This window comes from Pezoporus occidentalis, unplaced genomic scaffold (genome assembly GCF_034315485.1).
Source record: "Pezoporus occidentalis ecotype Australia unplaced genomic scaffold, CSIRO_AGI_Poc_V1 ctg67, whole genome shotgun sequence".
In the NCBI taxonomy this organism is placed as follows: Eukaryota; Metazoa; Chordata; class Aves; order Psittaciformes; family Psittacidae; genus Pezoporus; species Pezoporus occidentalis.
Window position 1 is genome coordinate 1,857,110 of NW_026916019.1, and position 27,264 is coordinate 1,884,373.

The 27,264-nt window shown below is 38.2% G+C and overlaps 1 protein-coding gene across 1 annotated transcript in view; it reads right to left on the reverse strand.

Moving 5' to 3' along the window:
* Positions 1–440: 440 nt before the first annotated feature.
* NOX3 (NADPH oxidase 3) overlaps positions 441–27,264 on the reverse strand; it is a 169,886-nt gene continuing 143,062 nt past the window's right edge. The window contains 12 exon segments of the mRNA XM_062640781.1: positions 441–836; positions 3,037–3,161; positions 6,162–6,308; positions 10,975–11,003; positions 13,540–13,700; positions 17,278–17,483; positions 17,486–17,560; positions 18,698–18,790; positions 21,893–22,022; positions 23,570–23,751; positions 27,019–27,098; positions 27,101–27,163. Of these exon segments, the coding sequence (XP_062496765.1) occupies positions 710–836; positions 3,037–3,161; positions 6,162–6,308; positions 10,975–11,003; positions 13,540–13,700; positions 17,278–17,483; positions 17,486–17,560; positions 18,698–18,790; positions 21,893–22,022; positions 23,570–23,751; positions 27,019–27,098; positions 27,101–27,163 (1,418 nt within the window). The 3' untranslated portion in view covers positions 441–709.

Consider the following 27,264-nt stretch of genomic DNA (forward strand, 5'->3'; position numbering starts at 1 on the left):
TGGAACTTTCTTCCATAGTTTCAGTTGCCTGTCTCAGGACATCCATTTGCTGAGTGCAAAAATTTCTGGAGTCTCCTTAAGCGTACTAATTCTGAGAACATATTAGCTTATGGCATGCACAGCCACCATCACTGTGGAAATGGCAGGTTTAAATGGTGCATGGTTTGGTAAGGAAAAGGATTTGTTGGGCAGTGCACATATAAACAGCATTGCTACAGCACAAAAGGGGATGTGGATATGCATGTTTGTGCAGTGGGAGGCTATAAACAGTGCAAAATCAGAACACCAGGAAGGAAAAAGCTTTGAATGCCTGGGCATGATTTAAACAGCAGGAATGTGAGTATTGCCTGCGGTAGTAGTTTGATCATACACAACAGTGAGGAACAGTTCTAAATGTCCATTTTACTCATGCCTTTTGCTTCAGAGGTTAGTGGTTTGTGGTAGTTTTCACACAGATGTAGATGGATTCACAGCATCATTAAGTAAGAAAGAAGAATCAGCTCTTCAGTTCTTTGAAGGAAAGGCTAAGGATGGAGTCCAAATCTTTAGTGGCCTTAAGATGGCATTTTTCTACTGAAGTTAATGTACCTATGTCAATTTACAGTTCCTAATATCTGGCCTAAATGGTGCAGATTGAGTAGAGGACAGGGGAAAGTGAGATAAAAATACAGGATTTGGTAATACCTATTACACAGTTAAGAAATACAGCCTAGAAACTTTCTTTGTTGTAGTGAAAATGAACTCCTTTTGGATCAATTGATGAATATGAGTTGCATGTCTTTTGAAGGATGTTAGAGAGATTCTCGGGTCCACAGAAGAATACTCCAATACTGTTGCTGTAATTGCAATAACAACGAAAAAATGAAAGTAGGAGAGTAAATGCATAAACTGTACCTTTTGGCTGCCTCCGGCTTTGCATCTTTTGAAATGGCTTTTGAAAAATACATTTGAAAAAACTTGTGATACTATCACAAAGTATTACAGTATAATTATTTTAATACATTAGTGTTTATTATGTCTTACTGCATTGTTTATTTGGATTGCTATGTTAGAGGTCACAATCTGGTTTAAATGGTAGTTATTTGGGTTTGATCTTCATAGTTTTTTTAATCAGGGAAACAAACACACTACTTGTGCTGAAAAAATTTCAGTACATTTCCTCCAGCTAATTTTTACTTTTTCTTTATAAAAATATACCCAAAGTTCTCAGTTACTTCTAAGTTTTCTTCCTCTTTTTTTTTTCTTTTTTTTTTCCCCCTTTTGTTTTAAAATGTTCTGCCTATGGGCAATTTTTAGATGTCTGATTTAATAATAAAATTTGTAAATATGTAGTTCTGGTAAAATAAGGACATGACCAGTGTAACAAATAATTGTGTTCCTAAGCACACAAGTCTGTTACAGCAGGCTGGAAACCTGGTTACTTGTTTCAAAATGCCTTAGAGGGTTTGCTTCTAAGTACATAGCACATATTGCTTTAAAACTTATATATGTACACACAGATGCACATGCTGTGTTGCTGGAGAAAGCTCAATCTATGTACACACAGTGCAAATGACAAGTGACAGCATGAGTTTCAAAAAATTTGCTCCTGTGAAGAAGGGGCTTTAGAAAAGATTTTGGCGCCCAAGTCATAGTCTCCAGAAGTAGTGCCAATGTTACTGTGGTGCTCGAATGCACTAGGTTTAACCTGGAGTGGTATATTCCTGCTAAGCCACTAAAAGATACTGTTGCAGCCAAAGGAAATTCCATGGACCTAAGTGTGGGGATCCAAAATTTAGTCAGCTTGTAAAAGCTGATTGTTCCATCACAGGTCAGAAACTCTTAAGTTTCTTTGCCTCTTGAACCTTCTGTAGCTCAGAACATGAAAAGGTAGGGTATTTTATTTTCTCATGAGAAATCCATATGTCATGCAGGATTTTCTTTAAAAGGTTCAACCATAAACAAGGGCATTTAGGTTCAGAAACAAATGCAGATTTTTGCTGTCATTTTAGCACTGGCTTTCTGAGGAAGTATCACAAGATCCAGTATAGAAAGTTAATGCTCATCTCCCACCTTGAGCATCAGAAAAACAGGTTTTTCTCAGTTGTACTTAACAAAAGCAACAAAGAGTAATATTTAAACTATAACTTTGAAAGCTGTGTTTATGCAGTAGGATCCCCATAAACGGTCTTTCAAAAATCATATTTTCTGCTCTTGGCCTTTTTCTATTTTTAATCTTTCATATTTCCTGATTGTATTTTTTTGACCTCCATCAAGTAGTTTCTCTATTACTGTTATTTTTGCAGTTTTATGGTATTCTTGTAGCTTACTGTATTCTCTTTGATCTTATCCTTTTCAGCTTCTTCTTGGGTCTTTTTCATCTTAAAAAAAAAAAGTTTTCTTCTTTTTGTATCTCTGTGTCCCAAGTGCAAGCCTTTATTTTGTATAAGCAGGTAAATGTTTGGAAATCATAGAGTCACAAAGATTCTGGAATTTTCTACTGCTGAACACAAAATATTTCAAATTCTTGCTTCAAAGGCTTCCAAGAACAAAGAAGCTTTTCTCAGACCAGTAGTGAATCCACCAAGTTCAAATGAACTGTCTTTGCCAGCAGAGATGAACTAATAACAGAACAGCATAGTCTTGCAAGAGCAGCCAAATATGTTAGGGAACAAACATATCCTTGACATCATAAGAAAAAAAAAAATCACAGTTTATCTCTTTAATAACCATCTTCAAGGGAAATTAATGCTACTTTGTCCTTTGTGTAGAACAGTAATTGGATTGTGTGTTTCAATTATATCTGGACAAAGGCCAGGATATTGAAATACTTCTAAATATTAGATTTTCTTGTCCAAAAATTAGATTTTATTGGCATTCTCTTTCCGAGATTTCTTCATTAAAAGCTTCATTAAGCATAAATCTTCTTTCCACACAGGAAAAAATGAAATTATTTTAAAAGGGTCATTTAGAAAGGTTTTCCCTCCCCTTCTCCCACTGTTTATGCTGAGAGAAGAGTTACCTAAACCAACTTAGAAGCCAATCTGCCTTACTTACCTAGGATGGTTTTTGGCTAATTGCTTGAACTCATTGTCCCAGTTTGGCCTTCCATAGTAGGTCTTCTGTCTCAATCCAGTAATTACATCCATCTTGTCATCATAGTGTAGGGCTATGTGAGTAGCCTAAAGGCAAATTTACAAGATAGTAATTTTAGAGTCAACAACATATACTCCAGGTAAGAAGAGAGAGCAATATTGCTGCTTAGCTGTGAGAGATGCAAGTTACTAGAACTGTGAAAAGCACTTCCAAAAGTGTCCAAGGAGTTCAGTTTCCTGAGATGGAATTTTTGAGATGAGCTGGGATTAAACACCTGTCTTTATTAGCCTGGGCCTGAGTGCCTCAGTCACTTTTACAGGCAGCTCTCAGCCTTTAAATATCTCACTCTACACTTTCTTCATTCCAGATCCTGAAGTGACAGTCATCACCATTTTAAGGTTGAGTTGGAGTTTAGGAAAGGGAGTAAAGTGTACTGTAGTAGAGTTTGACAATAAATATTATCACATGCACTTTAAGTAAGTACAGAGCATTTTGCTGCTGATGGAAGAGATGGCGGATGTACCAGTTCAACAGGGATAAAACCCTGAATGTTTTGACTCTTTTCCTTAGGTGGAGGCAGGTGCAAAAGGTGGATCATCTCAGGTGAAGCACTGAACTAAGTGAACTGCACAGCTCCCAGTGCCAAGAAAACAAATCCTGATCTTCATGATCATTTACTGTCTTTCATCCTCTATGCTATGCCCATTACTGTGCTATCTGAGTACTTCTTGGGTGCATTTAAAAACAAAACCACCATCTCTCCTAATTGTGCTGTGACTGTGTAGGAGTAATATGCTTGTTTTCACTACAGACTATCATCATTATTATCACTGTCAAGAAATTACCAGAGCAAAGCTAAGTTAAAAAATGGGCTTTGCATTTAGTTCAGGCCCTAGCATGAACTAGGCATCATTATAATCTCTTGCAGAAGTGGTTGCTGAAATTTATTATGGAATATTGTATATTTCTTGTGCTAATGAGTCTTCCATGTTGCTTAACAGCTCAGTTATTCTGGTCAAGCACAGTTGTCACAAAAGGTCATGCTTCTGAAAGGCTCTTGTTAGTTCAGCCCAATGTCATGGATAACTTGGAATAGTCTAAGAAATAACTGAAAGTGCTTGGGGGAGTGGGAGGTGGGGAACTGTGGGATTTTTTTAATCACTTACAGTGAAATTGTGCCACTGAGCAGATGGGCTATTTCTGTCCACATTAAGTGGAACTTCTCCAGAAATTTTGGTGCTGGCCCTTGCTATTGCTCACAGCATTAAAGTTGCCTAGAAATGTCAGGGGCAGTGTAAGGAGCAATAGGTTGAAACTAAGTTCTTGTTCAAGCAGAGTCAAACATGTGCCATAACTGCCCATCAGTTGCCAACATGGAATCTACAAAGATCTCGAAGCATTGAACAAATATTATATGCAAGGAATAAACACCTGCCAGTAGTGGACAGTGCACTAGAAAGTGTAAATTACCCCTCTTAACTGAGTTCAGCCACACCTGACTACTTGTCAAGACTATGTGGTGAGATAGGGAGAGAATGTAGGTTTTGTTATTTGCTAAGGCACAAGTGAAGTAAAATAAAGCATCATCCAAATATTACTGGTGCTGAAGCTCATATTTTGAGGAGTGATGAACTGGAATTTACTACAGATGCAGTAAGACTTATAAGAAGAAAGAGCTTTGTGGATGCCTGAAGAAGGTGAACCTGTTACCCAGCATATTTCCTTAGAGTTGGTCAGAGTAAGAGGGGTGGCCACTGAAACACATTCCTTTTCCTTCACAACCTTTTAGAGGTAGGGTGATAGGGGCCTTTGGGAGGCGGCACAGCTTCAGGGATGCTCCTGTGTCACCTAACCAGCAGCATGGGATAACGAGGCAGTGCTGACAGGAGACTGGAAAATGGGGTTTGAAGAGAAGAAGGAGGCACTTCAGAAAAGTGTAGGGCACATGAGTGAAGAGTCAGGCATTTCAGCAAGAATAGTTGTCTCCCTACCTGATGTCTGGCCTGATGTTTGCCCAAGAGGGAAGTGGGATGATGACAGTTGAGAGATAAGGGCAACTTTGTGTTTTGTTAAGTTCCTCAATAGTTTTCTTTAAAGCAGGTTTTAGGTAATACCCTGTGATATTGCTAATGCAGAGTGGTCGTTTCTGTAACTGCCATATACTTCACAATGAGAGTAGATTCTTCTGAATACACCTTTATGCACATGCCTCATTACTTGACAGAAACCCGAGGGAAAACAGAAAGAAACAATGTGGGGTTTTTTTTGTGTCAGCAGAGCCAGGAAGGAAAAAGCTCTACAAAATCTATTTTTTTAACCTATGCTAGACAGTCCTTCATTCAACAGAGGCAGCAGGAAATAAAACAGTAAAGAAAAGACTTTTCTGTGAGAGTTTTTCTGGCAGGTGCCTAACTGGTCAAAGTGTGATCCAAGTGATCCATTTAAAGAAAAGAGAAAGTAACTCATTTGGGTCTAGCTAAAGACTAAAGAAGTTGAGTAAAATCACCCTGTCTAAGGACTAAGTGCCTCGAGCTGGGATGATTCAATAAAATTATGAGATGACAAATTTAAAGTCAATCAGAGAAAATGTCTTTTCAAACAATATGAATTAGACCATAGAGTTTGTTGGCAAAATATTCTGAGCATAGCAGGTTTCAAAAATGCACTGTCTGTATATGTGGACAACCAAAATTACAGTAAAGAATAAAGAGTAAATAAAACTAACACTTTTTATATGACCCTCCATATTTCAGAACAAAAATGCCAGAATCTATTTAAAGACCATTCTAGAGATGTGGACAAAGTGTCCCTTCACAAGCTCCTGAAAGGCTCTGCACTTTTCTGTGAGACATCTGGTAATCAGTGCTCCCCAAGACAAGATATAGGACTGGAAAGATGGCTGGCCTGATTTCTCCATTCCTGTTTTCCTAAATGCAAGATGCAAACAGACAGCTTGGTGTCTTTATATTTACAATCCTTCAGGTCTCTGCTCCATCCATCATTTATTCAACTGTTCCTGTTCCATATGTTACCATACTGGAAAAGCAAGGTACATTAACTCAGACTCATAAGAGTTTCATTATTACCTGACTTTCATCCCAGCCTGTAAGAGATATACGATAGCTTAGAAAATCATTTTTCCCTTTTTCAGCCATTTTTGATTCCAAATGGAACAGAAGATCAGCAAACCACTCAAATGCTGATGGGTCTCTAGAAATCCAGTAAAAATAAACCTGTCAGATAAAAGTAAATAGATTTAACAAGAAGCAAAATTTCAGTCAAACTTCTTAATGATTGGCTCAATTCATTAATCAATAGTGTGCGACTCTTCTCCACTATAAAATTTAAACATAATTGCACATCATTTTGATTATGTAGTTTCTATCTCTTAAAAATTTCATCTTAAACATTGAGTTAATATATTAATGCACTAGTGAAGGTAGGCAGTATACATCTCCCCTTGCCAGTGCATCTCAACTTTGACTTACAATGCCTAATGCTGCATTTCTTGGAAACAACTTCATTATTCCTTAAAATTTTGGATTTATTTTGAGTTATGTTTAAAATGGAATTTCAGTTTCTCAAAACCTTAATGCCATAGGTTAACAGTTGAAGTGCTGAAAAGATAGAGTTATGTCCTTTAAGTCAGATGCCCTGTATAAAACAGGGTATAACATGTCCCTACTTCTTTTATAATGTATTTCTTGTTTAAATTTGAGCACATAATTTCTAGACAAACATGAAGTTCTAATTTTAAAGTTGCTAGAGGGGTAAATTGAACCACTATCCCATGACTGGTTTTCTATTGGTTGAAAACCTCCTCTCTATGAAAAATTTACACAGTTTTTCTCATCCAGATTTCTCTAGCTTCTTCTTCCATATGCTGGATCTGTTATAGTTGTCTATTGATTTGGAGACCCTGTTATTAAAGTTTTGTTCCGCAGGTAGGAATTAGAGACTGGCATCTATATAGTCATACTATAATCCTCTCGATAAACCAAACATTCCTGGGATCTGTCACTGAGAGACTAATTTTTCATCCTTAAAATATTCCTGTGGCTTGTTTCTGTCTGTTCCTCCTTGACTGCAGTCAGTTAGAAGCAAAGCAGAGAGTTTATCTTTTAAAAAGCTAATTCATTAGGATCTTGGCATAGGGTAATGCTTGCATAGGGAATAAAGTATTTCAAACAAGATTGTTAGTCAGTGTCCATATGATGAGAGTTTCTATTTCAGGAGTTATTGATGTGGCATTTTCAGCTGGATCAGCTGAGACTCCTCCAAACCCTTTTTCTGCTCGGTTCTTATAGCCAGTTGGCCCAGGCACTGCTGTGACCACTCAAGCATGTGCATGATATAATGTGATCTATTGCCCTTTACATACAAAGCATTTTCTAGCTAATTAACTATGTATAAATGACTGTCCTGTGTGACCACTCCTGCATGAACAGTTTCTGCTGACCATTTGCAAATGTCTTATCTGTGAACAAGTTCATCAGTTTTGCAGCAGGAACTATCTGTGGAGCCTTGGGACTGATGAGATTCCCTTCTCAGGATCTGAAATAACACACTAAGACATAGGTTGTCCCAGGCCGAGCAGGAGCTACCTCAGGGAGTCTTCAGGGCAGTCAAAATTTTCTACCTGGAAATCTCCTCCAGCAATGCTGTGCTGCACAGGGGAGTGGGAGCACAGCCCTTCCCCTGATTTCAGCTCCATTCCTTGTCTCAGGGAGGTCCAGATGTGCAGTTGACTAGACTGGGAGTTCCTTCAGCACCCAGAGAATGAACGGCTGAAGTTCCCTGGCTGGCTGTCTAGGCACCACCCTGGTGCCCAGCTGAACCACAATTACAAGGCAAATCTGACTGCCATTTTTAGAACTTGAATTCTGTAGCTCTTGCCATGCAATCCATCATTACTTTTGAACAGAGGCTGCCAGACCTTGAATGGGCCTCTGTGAACAGTGTAATTTTGAGTGTAATTATTTTTATAGTGCCTCCAAAGAAGTAATTCACAAACACAGTGGAAACCTGAAAATGCACAATTTCAGGTTAAGAAGGAATGGCACTGAGGGCAATGTATAAGCTTATAACAAAGGGGTGGTTGGAACTTTTTTCATTGGAACTGTGATTTTTATTTTGTCGCAAAAGTCCCTTCATTTCCTCCAACCCATCTCACTCTGTGCTCACCAGTCCCTCTGTCTTTTATTATGCCTCAATGTCAAAGGTAATCTGAAAGGTCTGTCCCTAGGGCAATCATTGTGGGAGCTCTGATGTTTTGGAAATTGTAGCCCTTTTCTGTAGGATCAATGAGATAAAGATGCATATTAGACACTTCTGAAGTGAAAAAATCAGAGAAGAAACCAGAGAGCTATAGAGAGGCTTCCCAAAGATTTAATATACTGGCTTGTCAGACTTCTGGTGAGGTGGTGGGAGAAAAATGTGGTAACACCATGATTCACTGGAGATTTGGTGACAGAGACGAACAGTAATTTGAGATGTTTCCTAGATCTGAGTGTACTGTAAGGGACCATCTGTGGTTTCTGTGAGAAATATAAATGAAGTATGATCCCAGGAAACAGAGATAAAGTATTCAGGGTTAAGTAGTGTATTTTTACAGCCCAGGAATAGGACTGCCTGCAGAATTTTAGTACAAACCATCTTGGCTGTTTGCTTTTTCCCCTCCTATTTCAATGTTTTCCCTTAAATATGACCTTATTACTTTACAGGGGTGTTGCTGCTGATTTACACTGGCATGCATAAGGAGGAGAAAGCCCACTCACTTTATAGCATTTCATTTCTGTGACCAACAATAGCATTATTTTAAATTACCCAAACTCAGTAAGATTTAGAGCCTTAACCTTTATGTATTTTTTTGTGTCTGAATCCTGAATTTCCTGCTTGTTTCACATCCTCAGCACCTCAAAAATCAGCCCACTGAGTGCTGTCAGTCTGTATCATACCACGGCTGTTGATTTGTAGTGAGAAATTTCTTCCTCCAGCCTCTACTTGATCAGCTTATTTCTCAAGTCTTTTCAGCAGTTCATTTTATGGAAACGTATATTTAGTACATGTGTATGGAGTGCTTCTAAATGAATAATGAATTGTGCATGGGGTAGCAATTGGGAGCATGTAGGCAGGACTGAGAGCCAAGCACATTCAGGGAAGGAGGAAGAAAAGCTAGGTGATGAGCTGAGATGATGCGGTCTTCCCCCAAATGGGGGGCTGGTTTCCAGAATATCAGGCTATGGAGCTTGAAGGAATGCTTTTAGCTGATTGCAAACCTAGCTGTTACAGTAACAGCCAGTCCAACTGAATTGGGTCAAGCCTCCTCTGTCGCAGTCCTCTCAATAAAAGATGTAGCTTTCTGAAGCTGCAATAATTCCTTAAACTCATCCCTGGTGTGGTTCTGCTGAAGCAGTACCCCTTGCACTGCTGCTGATTTTCATGTTTGAGTTGGAAAGCATTTGGTAATGAAGAAAGACTGGCACTATAAGAAGTATTTTGTGCCAGGATTATAATCTTAGGCAGAAAAGAGGTAATGAAGAAGGATGGCCCATGGGCAAAAAGTTCCTGTTCCCCTTAGATCAAAGAGGACTTCTAGTATAACATGCTAAAATAAATGGTGTTTACAGAGAAGTCTTCCTTTCTTTACACTGACTGCCCATAGCATAGCATAACATATTACATATATAATTAAAATACAATAAATGCACAATAAAATTAATCCTTATTAAAACTGTAGAATAAGGCCAGCATCAGTGCATTCTATAATTAAACAATTATTCTGAATCTTTTTTTTCTTTTTGTAAGCCTCATGCTATTAACTGACTACAATTATTTAGGACCCTTAAAATCTGTTTTAGATATATTTTTCATTAGTCTCCACCCACGCTACCCCCATTGACTACATTCATCAGCTTGATGGCTTGCCCAAGTAAACTGTCTTAAATTTTCCAAGTGCTCTTTTTGCAAATCGAGTTAGATGCAGTATTGCTATTAATCAGATCCATAATGCAGGGTTATGAGTAGCTGCTTATTTAATACTCTGCTCTCTTACAATGTGTACATATTTATCATTCAGTTTCCCACATCCTGAGTGTTGTACAACAGATTAGAGCAAGAGTTCTGATACCTCTTTCCTGTAAGGTGAGAAAAGGTACCTTGTAAATCAGCTTCCATCATGTGGAAAGTCATTAATAATTATCCGTTAATGACCATCCATCTGTTTCTCCCTGAAGACAGAGGTGGAGCAGCAGCTCTGGGCAAAGCCAGCTTTTCATCAAAGGGTTGTAAAAGGTGATGAAGCAGGGGATGCACAGGGAGGCATCTTCATCCCTGACTTTCATTTCTCCCTCTTAGACAGGACTAGTCCCTGCAAAACCTTCTTACACATTGCACCTGAGTACCTCCCTGCAAAACCCCAGTCCTTTCTGCTCCTGAGTATATCACACTACCTGTGGGCTGCAGCATACCAGAGCATCTGACATCTTCTTCAGCCTAATCAATGGACCCAGTGGAACACTAGAGGTAAGATGCAACAGTGCCTGCAGCCTGGAGCATGCAGGGGAGGATGGGGGTTTGCACACCTACACGAGGCACTGACTTAGAGCTAGGGTGGCAGCAAGCAGCCTTTTGTGTAAATGCAGGACAAGGCTTGAATTCATGCCTCTAAATTTGAAGCAGGAGTCCTAACTGTTCTCAAATGCAGCTCTGAAAGATGGTTATGTTTGACAGAGAAAAAGAGCCCAGGTTTTTAGGTCTTTGGGGGAAGATGTTTTGTGGAGAAGGCTGTGGACTAGGGTAGAGCTGGCAGCAGAAGCTTACCTCAGGCAAGGACAGTTGGTCTCAAAGCAAATGGAAAAGGCTAGTTTTGTTTTCCTCACAGTCTGTAGTTGAACTTACTACCACAGCATGCTCTGGTTGTCTAATGTCTGCATGGATTCAAACAGCAGTTATACAAATTCATGGAAGAAAAAACTGCTAAGGATATTAAGCAGAGAGCTGCAGCTCTTGTATCAAGACATTACTGAACTGGAAGTCGCTCAAAGTCAAGAAAGTGTCCACTGAAGACTTATCACCATATGATTTTTTGGGCTGTATACTTCTCCCTAGGCATTCATGAAGAGCCACTGTTGGAGACAGGATTTTGGGCTAGATGGATCTTTGGTGATAATCAGTAGGACGTTTCTTACATCCTTGTATAGGGTAAAAGTGAAAGTGGGTGTTTGCTAGTATTAGTGTCTGATGGATCAGTATGATTTCATCAGTTTCAGCATTAATTGATCTGAAAAATGAGACCACTAATGTGAAAGAAAGATCATTTTACGCATAACTAAAGCTGGTAGAAACTTTCCAGCCATGACTAGTAGTAGTGCCCTTCCTCACTACAGAAAAATGACAAGGAAATTAAGGCTCCAAGACTATTTAATTGTGAAGAATCAATTAGATAAATGTGTATTCCTTTTGATTTGCTGGGTTTTTTAAATTATACAGCTGCAGACATTAGGGAAGCTATGAGTATTTATATCTGAACCATATGTGGGCAACACTAAGAAATATTAGTTCAATGAGCGTAATGATAGCTGTACTCAAATCAAAACGAAGTTGTTAAAAAAAGAAAAACCTCTTATTTATTTCCTTAATAGACATTTCTATGGTACTCATCATGGCAGAAAGAGAGTGCTGAATACTTTGAGGAAGATTAAATTATTTGTAATTATACCACAAGTGGAAGCTTTTAACCAATGGGAAAAAAAAATAAATGTAGAGCTACCCTGAGATTAATCGCTCTTACTAAGATGACTGCTAAATTTTTTAAGTATTGCTGTGAACTTCCCCAGGACCTTTCATCCAGGCTTTCAAAATATTTTACAAGCACCAATGCAGTTTAGCCTCTTAACACCTGTGAAAAATAAGCATCACTGTTCCCACTGCACCAGTAAGGATGCAGAGAAAGGACATGGAGAAATCATGGTACTTTTGTATTTCACAAGAATTCAGGAAAACTGAACTCTATAGCGGAAAAAATGTGGCAGAATGCACCATGCATTTATATTTGCAGGCACACTTACCCAAGATTTTCCCTAACCTATGGATGAACACCCTGAAGTATATTATACTCTCAATGCATAGTTAAATTCTGTTGTTTTCCCTGTAAGATAGCAACAGCAATGACAATAAGAACAATTTTACTTGTACACATATAGAATATACAGGATACACATATCTAATGTGCATATAAGTATATTTAGTTCTCTTGGAGACGATAATTCTGGTACAATCATAGTGTTTGCAAATACACTTCACATCTAACACATTTTCATTTATATTTCCCTCCCTTCTCACTGCTTTTTCTGCCTCAAAGATCCCCCCTGGCAATTTGAACCTGTCCTCAACTGCTCAGTTACTAAAATCCCAGATGCCTTTTCAGTGGCAGCTTGTCATTAAGATGCCAGTTTTAACACTCTTTCATTTAAAAAGATCAGCCCGTGGGTCCTGCAGTCAGCTCCATATGTACTGACCCTCTCAGAGATCTGTCTACTCCAATGTAATTTCAACATTTGTCCTTAAATGTGAATGAGGAACAGTTCCTGATTCAGCTTTTACGTTGGAAAATTAGCTAAAAGAAACTCTAAGGTCCACAACCAACCACTTATTATGATAGATAGGGAACAAGGTCTTTAATGCTGATTTTCTTTTCTGTTACTTACTTACCCCTCTCCCTACTTCACCCGTATTATCTCTTGTCTATCCTTCCCCAGTGCTGTTTCATGTATCCTTAGCAGAAGATGTATAACAGGTAAGCAGATCGAGAGTATGTTAACTTAATTGGTTCCATCCATGCCTTACAGACCCCAATATATTTCTTCAACAGAATGATTAAAGTGGTTTGAAGCAGTAATATGCATCTTGATATGTGCACCTCATCCAGAGCTTAAATGCCTTTTTTTTATTCCTTCTATGCCTGAAAATATCCTGACTTTGCAAGGTGTGAAAAGCAGATAATGGTTCCTGAATGCAGCATTCTCAACCAGGACAAGCAGCCAAAGGGCCCCATGAAACCTAGAGCTGGACAAGGAACAAGTGCCACCCCTCACTTCTGTCTGAGATGACCTTGGAGGATTTATTTTTCGTAGGAGAGAGGTCAGATTTCTATTCGAGCTCTCAGTCTATCTGTGCAGCTATGAAAGATGTTCCACGTTTATCTCCAGTTGCTATTGAAAACTGAATTCTTCAGTTTTTACTAAAAACACTGCAGCTAGAGCTACCTTCTTCCTCAGAGAATGACAGTGAATTCAGGAGACCCTACCCAACAACACCTCCTGACACAACTGGAAAATGACTGCCTGCTTCTGAGAGCGAGTTAAAGCACTCAAATGAGTCTCCAGCTCTGAATTGCCTCTCTCATCTGGTGAAATAGGTTTGTTTGTGTAACTTTTTGATGGACCGATAAACTTCCCTACATACCTTCTGCAGCACCAGTTCTGTTAGGGTTGCAGGATTTGTACCAAATGGATTTTAAAATAGAGGCAAATGGTGTGACTCCAATTCCTGCTGCAATGCACACACTCACTTGGTAGTGGAAGACATCTGTGGTTGCTGATCCATATGGTCCATCCACAGCCAGTCTACAGCATCAGACATTTAGTCAAGGGTCAGCAACATGTAAAATGACAGAAAGGTTACCATTTGTTGGGCTACATATTTTCAAAACTGACACTGTTAAAATAAAAGAGAAAAGACATGTCTAAGATGGCACAGAAATTACCCATAGAAACGCATTTAATTTTCAGTGGGGGCAATTTAATAGCAAAACAACTGATTTTTCTGAAGTGAGAGAACAAGAGCACCCATGTGGGTTTGAGGCCTGGCCATCTATTTAAGCATGCAATTGCAATTTTCTGGCTTTCTGAAATGTGATTAGTCATATAATTGCATGTCCAAATTTAGCTGTGGAATTTGCATATTTAATTATGAATTACTGAAAAGCATCCTGGTTTAGAGCTTTATTTTCTGTACTGCGTATATCAAAGTAAAGAGGGACAGATTATACGAATAATTTTGAAAAGTTCTTTATATATGTTAAAGTAATAAAAGAGAAAGCAAGAAAGAGGTCATCGTATGCAAGGAAACTACTTTTTTCCCAGCTCTTTCTGAAAAAAAAAACCCAATATTTTAAAAATACATTTTTGGAAATAAAACTGTATTTAGTATCTGACATAAAGGTAAAATATAAGTAAAATGCTTGTTTATGTTACTACCTCCTATAATTAAGGTTGCTGATGCTGAGGCATTCATTTTGGTCAGTATTAGAAATGAAAAAGTTTATTAAATAATCAGATTCATTCCTCTAGCAGCATGAATGTGAATATATGCAGTACTTTGGAGATCTCTGTCTAGCCTGTCTTTAAACAATGTAAGTGTTCTGGAAGATGGTTTCACAAACACCCAGTCCTTAGGAAAAATTATTTTTTTCCTTCTTTCAGATTTTGTATTGTTTTGTGCACTTTATTGCATTAATCATCTTTAAAGTTCAGCTTAAATACACAAGAAGAATGAAATGCTCTAACAGGAAAAGATGGAGGGATCACCAAGTAATTGGTACACACAAATATGGAGAAACAATGTATCTGAAACCCTATCATTGCTTTCTTAATGTGTACCAAAGTCTTAGCAAGTATCTTCCCCTTCATTTGTACTTGTCACTTTTATTTCAAGATTCCAGATGCTCTGCATGTGCTGTATCAAATGAAACAGCTACTCAGGGTTGACTTCTGGAAAACTGGCATCTGATATAAACAAAATAATATTTAAAAAAAAATTGTATTGTTATTTGTATTATTGCCCAGTTCTATACTTTTTAAACACTTTTAACACTGTAAAATATGATTAATTTAGGGTATATATGTGAAGTGCCTGTGTGAAACTGAGCTTTCTATGAAGTTCAGTGTGGGTTTGGAAGCAATTCTCATTATTGTTAGTAGATTGAGAAAAAAATCATTGCGAAGGAATTTGAAGAGGTTATTTAAACTGTTTCTCTGATACAAGACAGATCAATGACTTCTGAATCATTCCTTACAGACATTTGTCTCATCAGTCTGCTCCTAACTCCTTAGGTGACAGAGAACTTGTTATTGGTTTGAACACATTGCTCAGCTGTAGCTAGAGAGCTTAGCCAAATACAATGGCTCAGAGAAATAGGAGAAAACAGAGAAAGATAAACTGAGCTGTACAACCCATTCATTTGATCTAGAGGGGGTGGAGAAAGGTAAGAAGATAGGAAGCAGAATGAAAACAAATGCTACCTTTGTGCTTGCCAAGGGAGGAGTAGAAAATAGGGCTATAGACTGGTTCTAACTATGCATTGGATTGTTCGTATTCTTTGTGTCCATCTACACAATTTGATTATAAAGAAGCTTTATACTTTTGGGGAAGGCAGGTATTAGTTTTGGAAAAGTAACAATAACGGACTCTTGTACTATTTTTAGAATTTAAACATTTGCTCATCATCATGATTGTGTAGTACTCCTGACTGTAAGAGAAGTTAGATTTTTGGACAATGTGCTAAAACAGCAATTAAGTGAGCCAAAAATCCCAAAGATGCATAATACAGAACTTGATTATTTTTACAGCAATAGTCTTTTTTATGGTCTTATCTCCCAAATTGGCCATAAATCACAGCTAACTGTCTTTACTACCTATATATATGTACGTACCTTTTATTTTAGTCTTCTTTTATTACTTACAATATAAAGGTTTTATTTTTAGAACCTTACCTTATCTTTCAGTTTCTAAAGATCTTCTATCCTCTGCTCAGTTTCTGCTGTTATTTTTAATATAGTCACCAATTTGTTGTTTAGATATTGAAACCTTTGGAAAAGACTTGCTTTTTTTTTTCTGCTTTTTTTGCTAGCTTAACTACTGAAATATTCTTTTTAATATATTGCAGGAAAGCAACTGAATGATGGCATTAGGCGCCTTAAAAAGATTAAAAAGAAGAGTCTTTATATACAACACCACTGTTAATTTCAGCTCTGCATTGTTGCCAGCAGCATTTGATAACAGTTTTTCTCGTTCTGTACACTGGTTGTCAATCACCTTGGACCATTTTTGCTCCAGTTGTGGTGAAATGGTATACTTCTCATTCCAGTTGCCTTTAACAAAGGTGTGTCTTTCAGTTGTAATTTTTATTAACTGATACAATGCAAGAACTGGAACAGACTTTCTTCTCTGCCCTTACCTTCTAGTATGCCTCTGCAGCTCAGTTCTATCTATAAGCTTTTGGGGGGAATGTTCTCTAACATCCAAGTCCCATTAAATTATATAAATCCAGTTAAACAAGTGCCTTTTGCCATTCAGTTTTACTTGAACTGCTTCATCAAAAGCAATTTTCCAGGGGGAAAATAGGCCTTTCGGTCCCAGGCTCTACACACTCCACCAGAATTGAAATGATCCTGTGCCAGACCTTTCTTTGCTGAAAATCGCCACTATGCCTGCAAGGAGCTACATGGTTTGAATCCATTATGTATAAAGCCAGATGCTTAGCTGGTGTAGGTCAGGGTGGCTCCATTAACTTCAGAGGAGCCCTCCTGACTTGCAACAACAAAGCATCAACATTTTGCTTGGATTAAGTTGTCACAGATACAGAATTTGAACACCAGTAACCAGTGGAGCAGAGTTTGAAAATTAGAGACAGAGCTGAGGGACACTGTTGGAAAGAAATAAGGTTCAAGCATAAGTTTCTGGGGCCATATGTCTAAGTAATGAAAAATGTCTAAGTAAGTGAAAGGGAAAAGCTGGAATTTTGGATAGCAGGGGATGGGTGCCATGAGAGCATAAACATAGAGGCACAAAAGTAGCAGACAGATTCCAGTGTTGTTCTAATTCAGCTCTTAATCTGTCAAAATGGATTACTTTAGGTGTAGATACAGAGGTTAGAGATTTAAATGATAGTGACAGAGATATAGATATGGATATGGACTTTAAATCTTGGATTAGTCATCATGTCTTCTTGGTAGCTGTGGCCAAAGTTCATGACTGTGTTTTTCTGCATTCTTTTCAGCATAATGGCATATTTTGTATCCAGAACTACTATCTAATACTCTAACATAAAGAACACATACAAAATTCATGAAATTTAAAATATTAACATTTATTTTAAAATGCAGAATTAACATTTTTAAATGTATTTTCTGTAAATCAAACCTTGGTAACATCCACAATTCCTTGAAAGCTTTTTCCTGTGCTCCGAAGGCCTTGAAGAGGGCTGCAGTCCAATCCCCAATGACCTGTATGTGAACACTGAAGAAGTCCTCCTCAGGAGCTGAGGTGAGGGTGAAAGGGTGCCACTCCAGCCATGAGACAGATGAGCACTGTAGAAAGATATATTGACCAGGTCCCATTTTAAAGCCACATTTTTAAAGCCACATTTTTAAAGCCACATTTTCTCCATGTGGAGCTCAAGGACTCCAGAGGAATACATCACCACCTAAACAGTAATAAAACAACCTGTTTTATTTTCCTTCAGAAGAATAGCTGTTTGTTTTCATTAAGTTACAGGTGACTTTGCAATCACTTCTACTTGAGTTCAACAACAAGTTAATGCAAATTGGTATGCACAGTAATTATTAAGTGTCTTGTAGTTTATATCCTAAACTGCACATTGCAGTGCTGGTATTGCCCAGTAGCTTGAGAACACGTACAACGTGTATCGTGGGGCAGCTTGCTTTGTGAGTGTAAGAGGCAGAGGAAATGCTGTAACAATTTAAGAGTTTGTGATCTTTCTATTTTAGTTGAGACTCTTCCTTAATAGACTGGAATAATTTCCCACTTTTACTGTTGTGTAACAGTATTAACATGAATGGGATTATTGTTGGTTCAACAAGAAGAATAGCCCTATGAGCTCAATTCTAACATGCTATTATTAAGAGATAATCGCATTTAAGCAGCCAGTTTTGTATGTCACATATACTGAGATTCACAGACCCTCTGTGAAATCAGCAGCAAGATTTATCATCTAACGTGCTTTTCCCCTCACAAAAAAAAAACCCCACAGTTTCTGATCTTTGTCTTGATACATGTGGACTCAGCTACTTCAATAGCACCATTCCCCATCCATTTTGCTGTGACTTATGTAGGCCCTTAGCACACAGAGATATTTACAACTGGGATAAATTGTTACATTGGTATTAATGAAGCTTAGATTATTTATTCTGATAATATAACCCTTAATCTTCTCAGAAGCCTCCAGATTTGAAAGTAAAAACCATGTCTTACTGAAGGCAAGGGCATCTCTCACATTTACTGGTGTGGGACATGGTTTCAGTTCATTAAAAAGAGGGAACCTCTGTGCAGATGTTTGTGTTATGATGGTGTAAAGCCTGGCACTTCATTAATCCAGTCTGGATCTGTATGAGATATTCTTATGGACTTGCTGTTGGAATAAACACAAAATCTGATATTGATACTTGGCTGAAACCACGGTAGTGACGGAAGAGCTGCTGAAGCTAGGAGTGAAAAGTGAGGTCATAAAATGGACAAGTTACCTGTAAAAAAAAGAAATTCATTGACATAGGTTTTTTTTTGTTTTTTTTTTTTGCACAGACATGCAACGTATGTTACGCACCTTAGTAATGATCACCTCCTGTCGATATCTCCAAAACCGAACAATTCTTTCACAGATGTACAACACCACAGGACTTAAAACCCACTTCCAAGCCTGTAGACAGTTGTATATTAAAGAAGAACATTTATTTGAATGTCTACAACAATGCTTTGCATCATTGGCTTAAATCAGCGGGTAGCATAAAATTAATTTGATTTTTCTTCTGTGATTTCTGATTTGCTTTTCTCAAGGGAGTATTTCTGTTGCTACTGTAGCAGTTCTGGCTTTCTTGTGGAACAAACATATGGGACTCCTTCACAGATGCACTCTAAAAGCAGTGCTAATATCCATCTGTATTCTGGCCAAGAAGAGTCCTTTTAAATCTTTTCCTGCTAAAAGGCAAAAGGATTAATGAATTTAGGTGTTACATATAGATATCATTGGACCTGAAGACATAGGGCTGCATACATTTATACAAAATTACCCATAGCCTTATTATTTTTTTCCTCTTCAAAGTCTAAAATATTTCATAAGGGTCAGCTGTTATTGTCAGCTGCAAGTTTTCTGATACTGTATGAGTAAGCATTAAGTCCCAAATATCCAATTAGAGGAACGGCATACATTTCCATTTAATCCATGACTTGTCTCTGTATCAATAAATGTGTTTTTTTTTATCTAGGATACTAAGGTGGTCATACTTTAAGTATTGCAGGTAATTGTTGGGCTTCTACTTGCTAATCTCATGTACTGATCACTATAACAGAGATACTTGGCTATTCAAGTATACTAGCTAACAATTTCACTGACTTGTACTGATAGCTAAGATAATTGGCTGTTATTGAATCTTCATGATTTTTTTTTCTAGAAGAGATACTCTTTTATTTCCATTTTTTTTTAATTACACAGCTCATTCTAGAAAACTGAAGACTCCACAATTGTGTGGCTTTTAAAACCTCCAAAGAGTAACTTTACTTGCTGAAACATTGACTTTGCTCCACAAGCTGGGTAACAGGGGTTATAAAGTATCTTTTATGAGAAGCAAGCCATAAAATTATGTGGCTTCCTTAGAAAGTGCTAAGAGGATGGAGTGGCAATTTCCCAAGGTTAAGTCTTGAAAATTAAATAAAAATATGCATGATTTAATAATGGGAAGCAACCAGCATAAGCCAGAAGATTGTTGGTTAAAGCAGAAGCTCATCACATCCGTTGTCCTTAAATACTACAGGTGTCTCTGCACAGTGGGTAATCTCACGTCTTGAATATATTTGCATATATCAAGCCACAATAATGATGAGACCTGTTTTTCCTCCTTTCCATTTGTGCTACTTGTAAATAAAAGCATGTGACAGGAATGTTAAGGTTGGAGGCTACCCTCTGTGAGCTCAGCTGATGTTTCAAATATGCCATTGCTCCAGCGCAGCAGAGCATTCAGTCCAAAATATCTTTTGGCTGTCTTGGGGCAACAGGGCTACCACCAGGAAGGGTGGGCTGCTAGGAAACAGCTCCTGGCTGACAAATGGGGGCATCAGTATTCTTGCCCAGGTGGTTTTTCCTCCTGTAATGAGAATGAACTGAGATGGACAGTGATGGCTCAGGAGAGGCTGCGAGGATAAAAGTCTGGGCACTCTGCATGCAACAGAAATGCTTCATTGTCCTCAAGCGGGATCCAGATCAGGCTGAAATACGAAGCAGCGGATCGTATGTGACATGACTGAGAGAGGGTCTCTGCCGTGGTAGCCTCCCTTGGGAACCGTGGCCAGCAGGGTGTGCACTGCAGTGTCACCTCGTGCAACTCCAGCTACTTGCAAGGCTGTCCCTTCCCTTCTCAGTCCCATCGGCACCTGCCCCTGCTTGTGCCGCACAAGCTTTGCCACGGCTTTTTAGCCTCTGAATGAATTTGTGCTATCTATCTGCAGGGTCTAGCAAGTATCACGCCATAGTGCGTTACCCATCCAGCAAAGCACTGTTGCACTGTTCTTACAGATGATCTATATGCCATATGGTATTATCACAATTCATTTAAAATAATGTGACTTTGCAAATATGGCCGTGGGTATTCAGGAAAGTCTGGCAAAATAGGTTTAACATAGGGAAGTGGAAGTTCTCTCCAGTTGGCTTTATGATAATGAATATCAAGACATGCTGTTGGAAGCAAAATTGTGTCTGTATTCATGGTGCGTAGCCATGTATTGATTTTTATGGTGACATTGTAGCTGAAATTTTTAGAGAGGCATTCATTTTCTCATTAATATGCAGGTTGGATAGTGGCTAACAATAGTTTAGTTTCAGAAAAATCTGCGTCAGCCATTAAAAGAGCTACAAGACACTGAATGCTAATTTTTCTCCTTTACTTCAGGATTTCCTTTGGTATGTTTTTTTCTTTTTGGAAGAAACAACAAAAACTTGCATATGAGCAAGCTAAATCTTGAGCTGTAAATGTTAAATGATTGTGTTTGGATGCGAGACATCTGACATACTGTACAAGTCTGTACTTAATTACCCCCTGTGGATCTGCAATCTTGTTGCAGGAAAGTCACCCTTCCGTGGGACATTTTTCCTGCCTTTTCCTTTCATAATTCATTGTTTCAATTTCTCTCCTTTTTACCTAACTTAAGACATCAAGGCTGGATGGTATGAAGAATGTGCCCTAAAACAAGGACATAATTTTAACTCTGACTTATTCTCCCATGGTGTTTAGACTATCCATATTAAAGTACAGTTAGTTAGAATAATAATACTAATTTGAATTCCTAGCTTTACTGTTCCATTGTATTTTCTGCATCTCTACCCTCATAAGGTTTTCACGTGGAGCCTATGTTTGTGCAGCAAGCACATCAAGGATATTGTTTATAAATTTATAAATAATTAAAAATAAATGTACAGAAGAGTTTTAAATAGAGTGTAATTCTGAAATCCATACCCTTCATGAAATCCATACAAAGAGAATGTTGCTTACAAAAACGATCTTCCAGAAATAAAAATTGTTATTAATGACACCAAAATTTTATTCATCACTCTTCATCTGTACCTGTCTATACTGATTATAAAAGAGGTCAGGATCACTATTTTAATGCACAGGGAGAGGCCATGGAACAGAAATGTGCAGCTACTCTCTAAACAGTCACTAGCATACACTTCAGCTCCCTGCTCCCTAAGACATTTAGCCTTCCAAGGAAGGACACTGAGTTACAATCAGAAGGCAAACAGCACTCTTACCACAGGTTTGTTGCCAGAAAACTGAGGCAAAAGGCACTGAGTGGCATTTTCCCATTCCAAGTAGTGATCTCTCCAGTAAGTGACGTTGTGGAGCAGCAGACTCTGAGGCGTCTGACCTTGAACAAGCTGACTTAAAAACAAAAATGGCCATCAGTGATATGCTTCTTTGCAAGGTTTCTGTGCATCTGTGCATTTTGAATTACTAGTTAAATTCAGATTTGGAGATAACTGAAAGTTCAAGAACTGGCCATTTCAACCCTGCTCTGCTCTCTTGTCCAAATTACCTTTCCTTTAGCTTTGCCATGACTTTTTTTGACCAAATGCAAAAAGCGCATTATAGTATCGGTATACACCAATGCAGCTGAAGTGTGTAGAGTCCTTGCATAGAGAATGTACATTTTGCTGTTTGTGGCAAAAATCAGAATGATTTCCAAGTTCTTTAGAACACACACTTTGACTTCCTCTCTATATGAGCATCTTGCATTGTTAGAAAAAAAATAAAACTTAATAGTGACAGACCTTCTCTTTGCTGCTTTCTAAATGCATTTTTAAAAGCTGCAAATAAAGTTGGAGTACTGTAATTAGATGTACACTCACTAAACATATTAAATACTAGCTTTTTTACTTCTGAGAATGATATGAATTCTCCCAAACATATAAATCCTGACTGTTCAGTTTAAATGGGTTTCAGCTGGTGTTGATTATGGATAGAGAAGAAAGATTTTTATGGGGAAATGGTGTTTGTTTCATACTCTTCTCTGAATTTTCCATTTTTCCATACATACTTTGGCTCTAAAACACTAGCCAGTCTTGCCCATGAGTCTAACAAGAGACGAGGAGGTAAGAAGTACTGCCTTCTTTTACATGGCAGTGTTATCATGTGCCACCAGTTCAGGCAGAAGGACAGAAAAGAAGGTAGACTTGAGTGAGTTTTGTTCAGTCACATGGGAAGAGAACAAAACCTTGTGTTTTGACTTCTTTTCAGAAATCAGGTAGTGGTAAGGATGTGCTGGGGCAGCAGGGAGCTGCTCTGTTGCAGTGCACTCCCAGTCTGGAGCAAGCAATGTGCTCATTGAATGCTGTTGACAGAGCGGTTAAAGAAGTGTACCCTTTTCAGGGAATTCTCTTGCTGAGGAGTGTCGATCAGCTGGCTGGGCAGAGGGTGCTTGCAAAGCTGGAGGCTTACAGGGTTCATTACAGCTGTTTGAAACTGGATTCTAAAGGATTTGCTGGAGAGAGGGGAAGGGGCCATTTTAATCAGTCCAGGATACAGTTTACCGCATTTGTTTGCAGCTGTGCCTCTGAAACTTGGGAGTAATTAATTGAGCCAATTTCAGGGACACTCAATGCCAAACTGAATGTGGCAGCTCTCAAATTGCAAGGAAAGAGGTGAGAAAAGTAACACACCACAAAACATTGTTATCGCCTGTTCCCTGCTCCACGGAGACGTCATGTACCTCCAGAACACAGACGCAGGCACACGGTACTAGAAAGTTCCTCTGTGTCAGAGAATAGTGGTCTTTAGGCACTTTAGTGGTGGGCAATATCAATCTGCAATCTGACTCCAAGCAAAGATCCCAGCAGTTTGTTAATAGGAAAGCACAGGATTAGAGATTTGAATCGTGTTTCATCTCATACTGTGTACATATACACCATGGAGTTTATTCAGACACTTACCCCATACCATGGATTATTAAACCAATGAAGAAAGCTACCAAGAGGTGATGGGTATACCAGAACACCTCATAGCATGACCTTCTGATGAGCTCAGTAGATGAAGTCATGATCAGAATTAAAGCCACAATTATCACAACTCCAGTTATTCCGGTGATGGTAGCTAGTACCTCTCCTGTTGTGTTCTAGAATAAGAATACATTATTAGTATTAGTAGTTATTCTTTTTATAATCATTCTTTTTATTACTACTTCTGTTACTGTTACTATTGCTACTGCTGCTGCTATTACATATGAAGCCAAAATCTAAGATATATTTTCAGTAAAAGAAGAAAACTAGAACAAGACCTGGAGGTAAACCTCAATTTTACCACAGAAAAGCATGGAAAAACATCCCTTTGCTCTATTTCCACTCAGGCTTATCACAGACACGTGTAAATGTTTACATCACTTATTTATTTCAGCAATTGTAAGAAGGAGATCAGACAGTCTCATTAGTAAAATCATATAATCGCAGAATGGTTTGGGTTATAAATGACCTTGAGATCGTCAAGTTCCAACCCTCCTGCCATGGGCAGGGTTGCCTCACTCTAGACCATGTCACCCAAATCTCTGTCCAGCCTGGCCTTAGAACACTGTCAGGGATGGGGCATTTAACACTTCTTTGGGCAAACTCTTCCAGTGCCATAGTACTTTTATTTAGTTTACTTATGTGAAAGTGTCTCAGAAAAAAAGAGAAATTATTAGAGAAGTGAGATTAGTCCTAGAGATTAAATAAGTAAAACAGCACTATAAACCAGCTTATTCATGTTAAGGTGATAAAACGAGGTGCTAAGACACCTGGAACCATAAAAGTGTGGAGCCCTTTTGTGATTAATTTACTTCAAAGTTTGTGTGTTTTTTAGCAGCCCTGAAATGGTGTATTAAAATAGCATGCTCTCATTTACCTAACAGAATCCCTCATTTACTTGTTTCTTACATTTATCTGGAGATACACTGGATAATAATTGGGTTTATTTTTTAAAAGACATATTTAAATTCACATTTCTATGTTTGTCAGTGATGAAACGTCACTATGCTGGGCTAGAACATGTTCCTTCTTGTTCATGACTCACAGGAATCGGCACAGGTTTGTTACATCTGTCTAAACCCACCAAAATAAACTGAAGTGAGAATGAAGATGTATTTTGAATACAACAGTCAGATGCTGATCTCAGTTATAATGTGCAAATCATGAAGAACAGCAGTAAAAATCTCACATACAAGGCGAGACTCAAGCTAAATATGCCAGCAAAATGTAAATGAAGTCATTTGGCCTGTGAAGCATACATATCAGTTTTCTTGGTGCTGATGCTCAAGAATGAAGGAACTCAGCATGCCTTCTGGATCCTGAGTTGATTCTACAGCTTAATATACTAGGAGTAAAAAAATCCCTATATTGTACTTGTAAAGTGCTCTGATTTGATATGGAAATCCTAGAGGTGATAAAATACCACAATGCCATTTTTCCAGTCACTTTTTACAGTAAAATCATTCTTTCAAATGTTCGCACTTGGCAGCACACAGTACATTTTCAAATTGGTGCCTGTGAAGAGTGTGTTCAGATCATTACCTATTAGCAGCATCGATCTAGGTAATATTTTGAACATTTCCACTACAGTGGCTAGTTTGAATGTTGAGATGAAACAAGAAAAAATGTCAGACACTTAGTACATTGCTGCTGCAAGGGTAGGATGAAGCTGAAATGGAAGCCTGAATTGTTGCTCTCAGAACTTTCTTCTCCAAAGGTAGAAACAGTATTTTATTTGCTTTCCTTCATAATTTATTAATTCTGAATGTAGCTACTGAGGCACAAGTGGCTGATAAAAGAAATACAAATATTGGAGGTTGGGGTAAAATCTAGACTGTAAATCAGAAGGCAATTGTGGGGCATATTAGTGTGAAAAATCTAGGAAAGTATCTCAAAAAATGCTAGCCTAATTCCTCAAGGGTATTTAAGATGTTACTGCTAATTAGAGGCGTACCTCACAATTGTATCACCTAAGTGAAGGCTTAGTGAAGAAAAAAATGCATACTGAAAAATAGAAGGTTCATGTTTATAGCTGTGAGCTTTTTTTCAGTTCCTGGGGAATCTCTCGTGCAGCGAGAGTGGGCACTCTGTTCCGAAAGACTGTGCAGCTGCATCCTTGGCTCACTGTCCTGTTCTGTTAAACCTGACTACTTTGTCTACACTAACATGAAGACTTTTGTGTTCATATTGCTGAGACCATTTATTTGCTTGATTTTTTCAAACTTGAGAATTATTTACTTTTTTTATTTTGAAAGATGCAAAAATCACCCTATCTAAACTGGAAAGGAAGTGAGAAAAAGCAGAACAACATGCTTTGGATCTGAAAAGTACTGTCAAATCCTGCTAATGGTTGTGCAGCCATTGTCTCACTTTGTTTCCTGTTTCAAGGAAGCACACTACTGATCAAAAGAGCCTCACACCATGGTGTTCAAGCAATCTTTATTGCGTGCTGACTACGTGGAAATTTTCTGAAGAGCAGAACCAATACGTGCGAAAGTCTCACCAGGGCATTTCAACCCTCTAATATGTAACAGTATATTACATTATACACAAGCAAACATATAAATGTGATGTACAAAGTAATGGAAAAAGGAAAAAAGCTGATGAGCTTTTGCATGTTTTACATGCACACCTTGCAGAAAGGGGCCGGTTTCTTTTATGAGTATTATAAGGGTTAGCTTATAATGCTGTCGTGAGATACCAAGGAGGTGGACAGGAGGCACAGTCACTTTTTTTCCACAAAGTAAGCAGAACCATTTATTTGCAGGGCTGAGTCCTGCACAGTCCTGCTTAGCTCAGAAGAGTACACAGTTTCCCCATGCACTGCTTCCTATACACAGAAAGCCTCAGGGTGTTTTCACATGTGCTCTTCCTGGACCACCATGCTCAACATGTAACAAGGCAGAATCAACCCCCAGGTTGGGAAAATACTGCATAACCTTGGGGGGAGGCAAATAGCAACTGTGAAAGAAATATTATTAAGTGCTATTTCTGTTTTGTTGGGGGTTTGGTTTATTTACCTTTTTTTCTTTCTAAAAAGAAGTTGTGTTTGTTCCATGTATTAATAGTTTAGGTTTGTTTTTTGTTTTTTTTTTTTATTTTAATTCTTTGCAGGTTTATTTCATTGTCTACAATTCACAACACTCCTTATCCTTCCCCCACCAGCTGTCTCCTGACAAACTAATTAAAATACTGTAGACATTTCTTTGAGCTTAGTAACCTGAAAATTGCAGCTCTCAGTAAGTGTTTTCAGCTGAAATTGAGGTTAACCTTTGGCAGCACCTTCTCACTCTGGTTAAAAGGCTTTGAAATACAGTTTTACCGACAATAGAATCCACAGAGGAAACTTTTTAGATGAGGAAAACCAGAAAGTGACAGCTTACTGTTTCATAGGTCCTGATGGGGTTCAAATAGCTTTCGTTTGGACTCTTGCCAAGGCCAGAAAGTTTATCCGTAACTCCCCAGCTTCTGTAGATTGGTTGGTATGATACCGCTCAATGTTGATCAAGTGGGCAACAATATGGATGGCTTCATGATAGAAAGAGTGGTGTGAAATTACAGACACACTTGTATGTGTCCACAGTGCCAGAAGTAACTTCATTAAGCACATTACAAACTATTTGAAAACC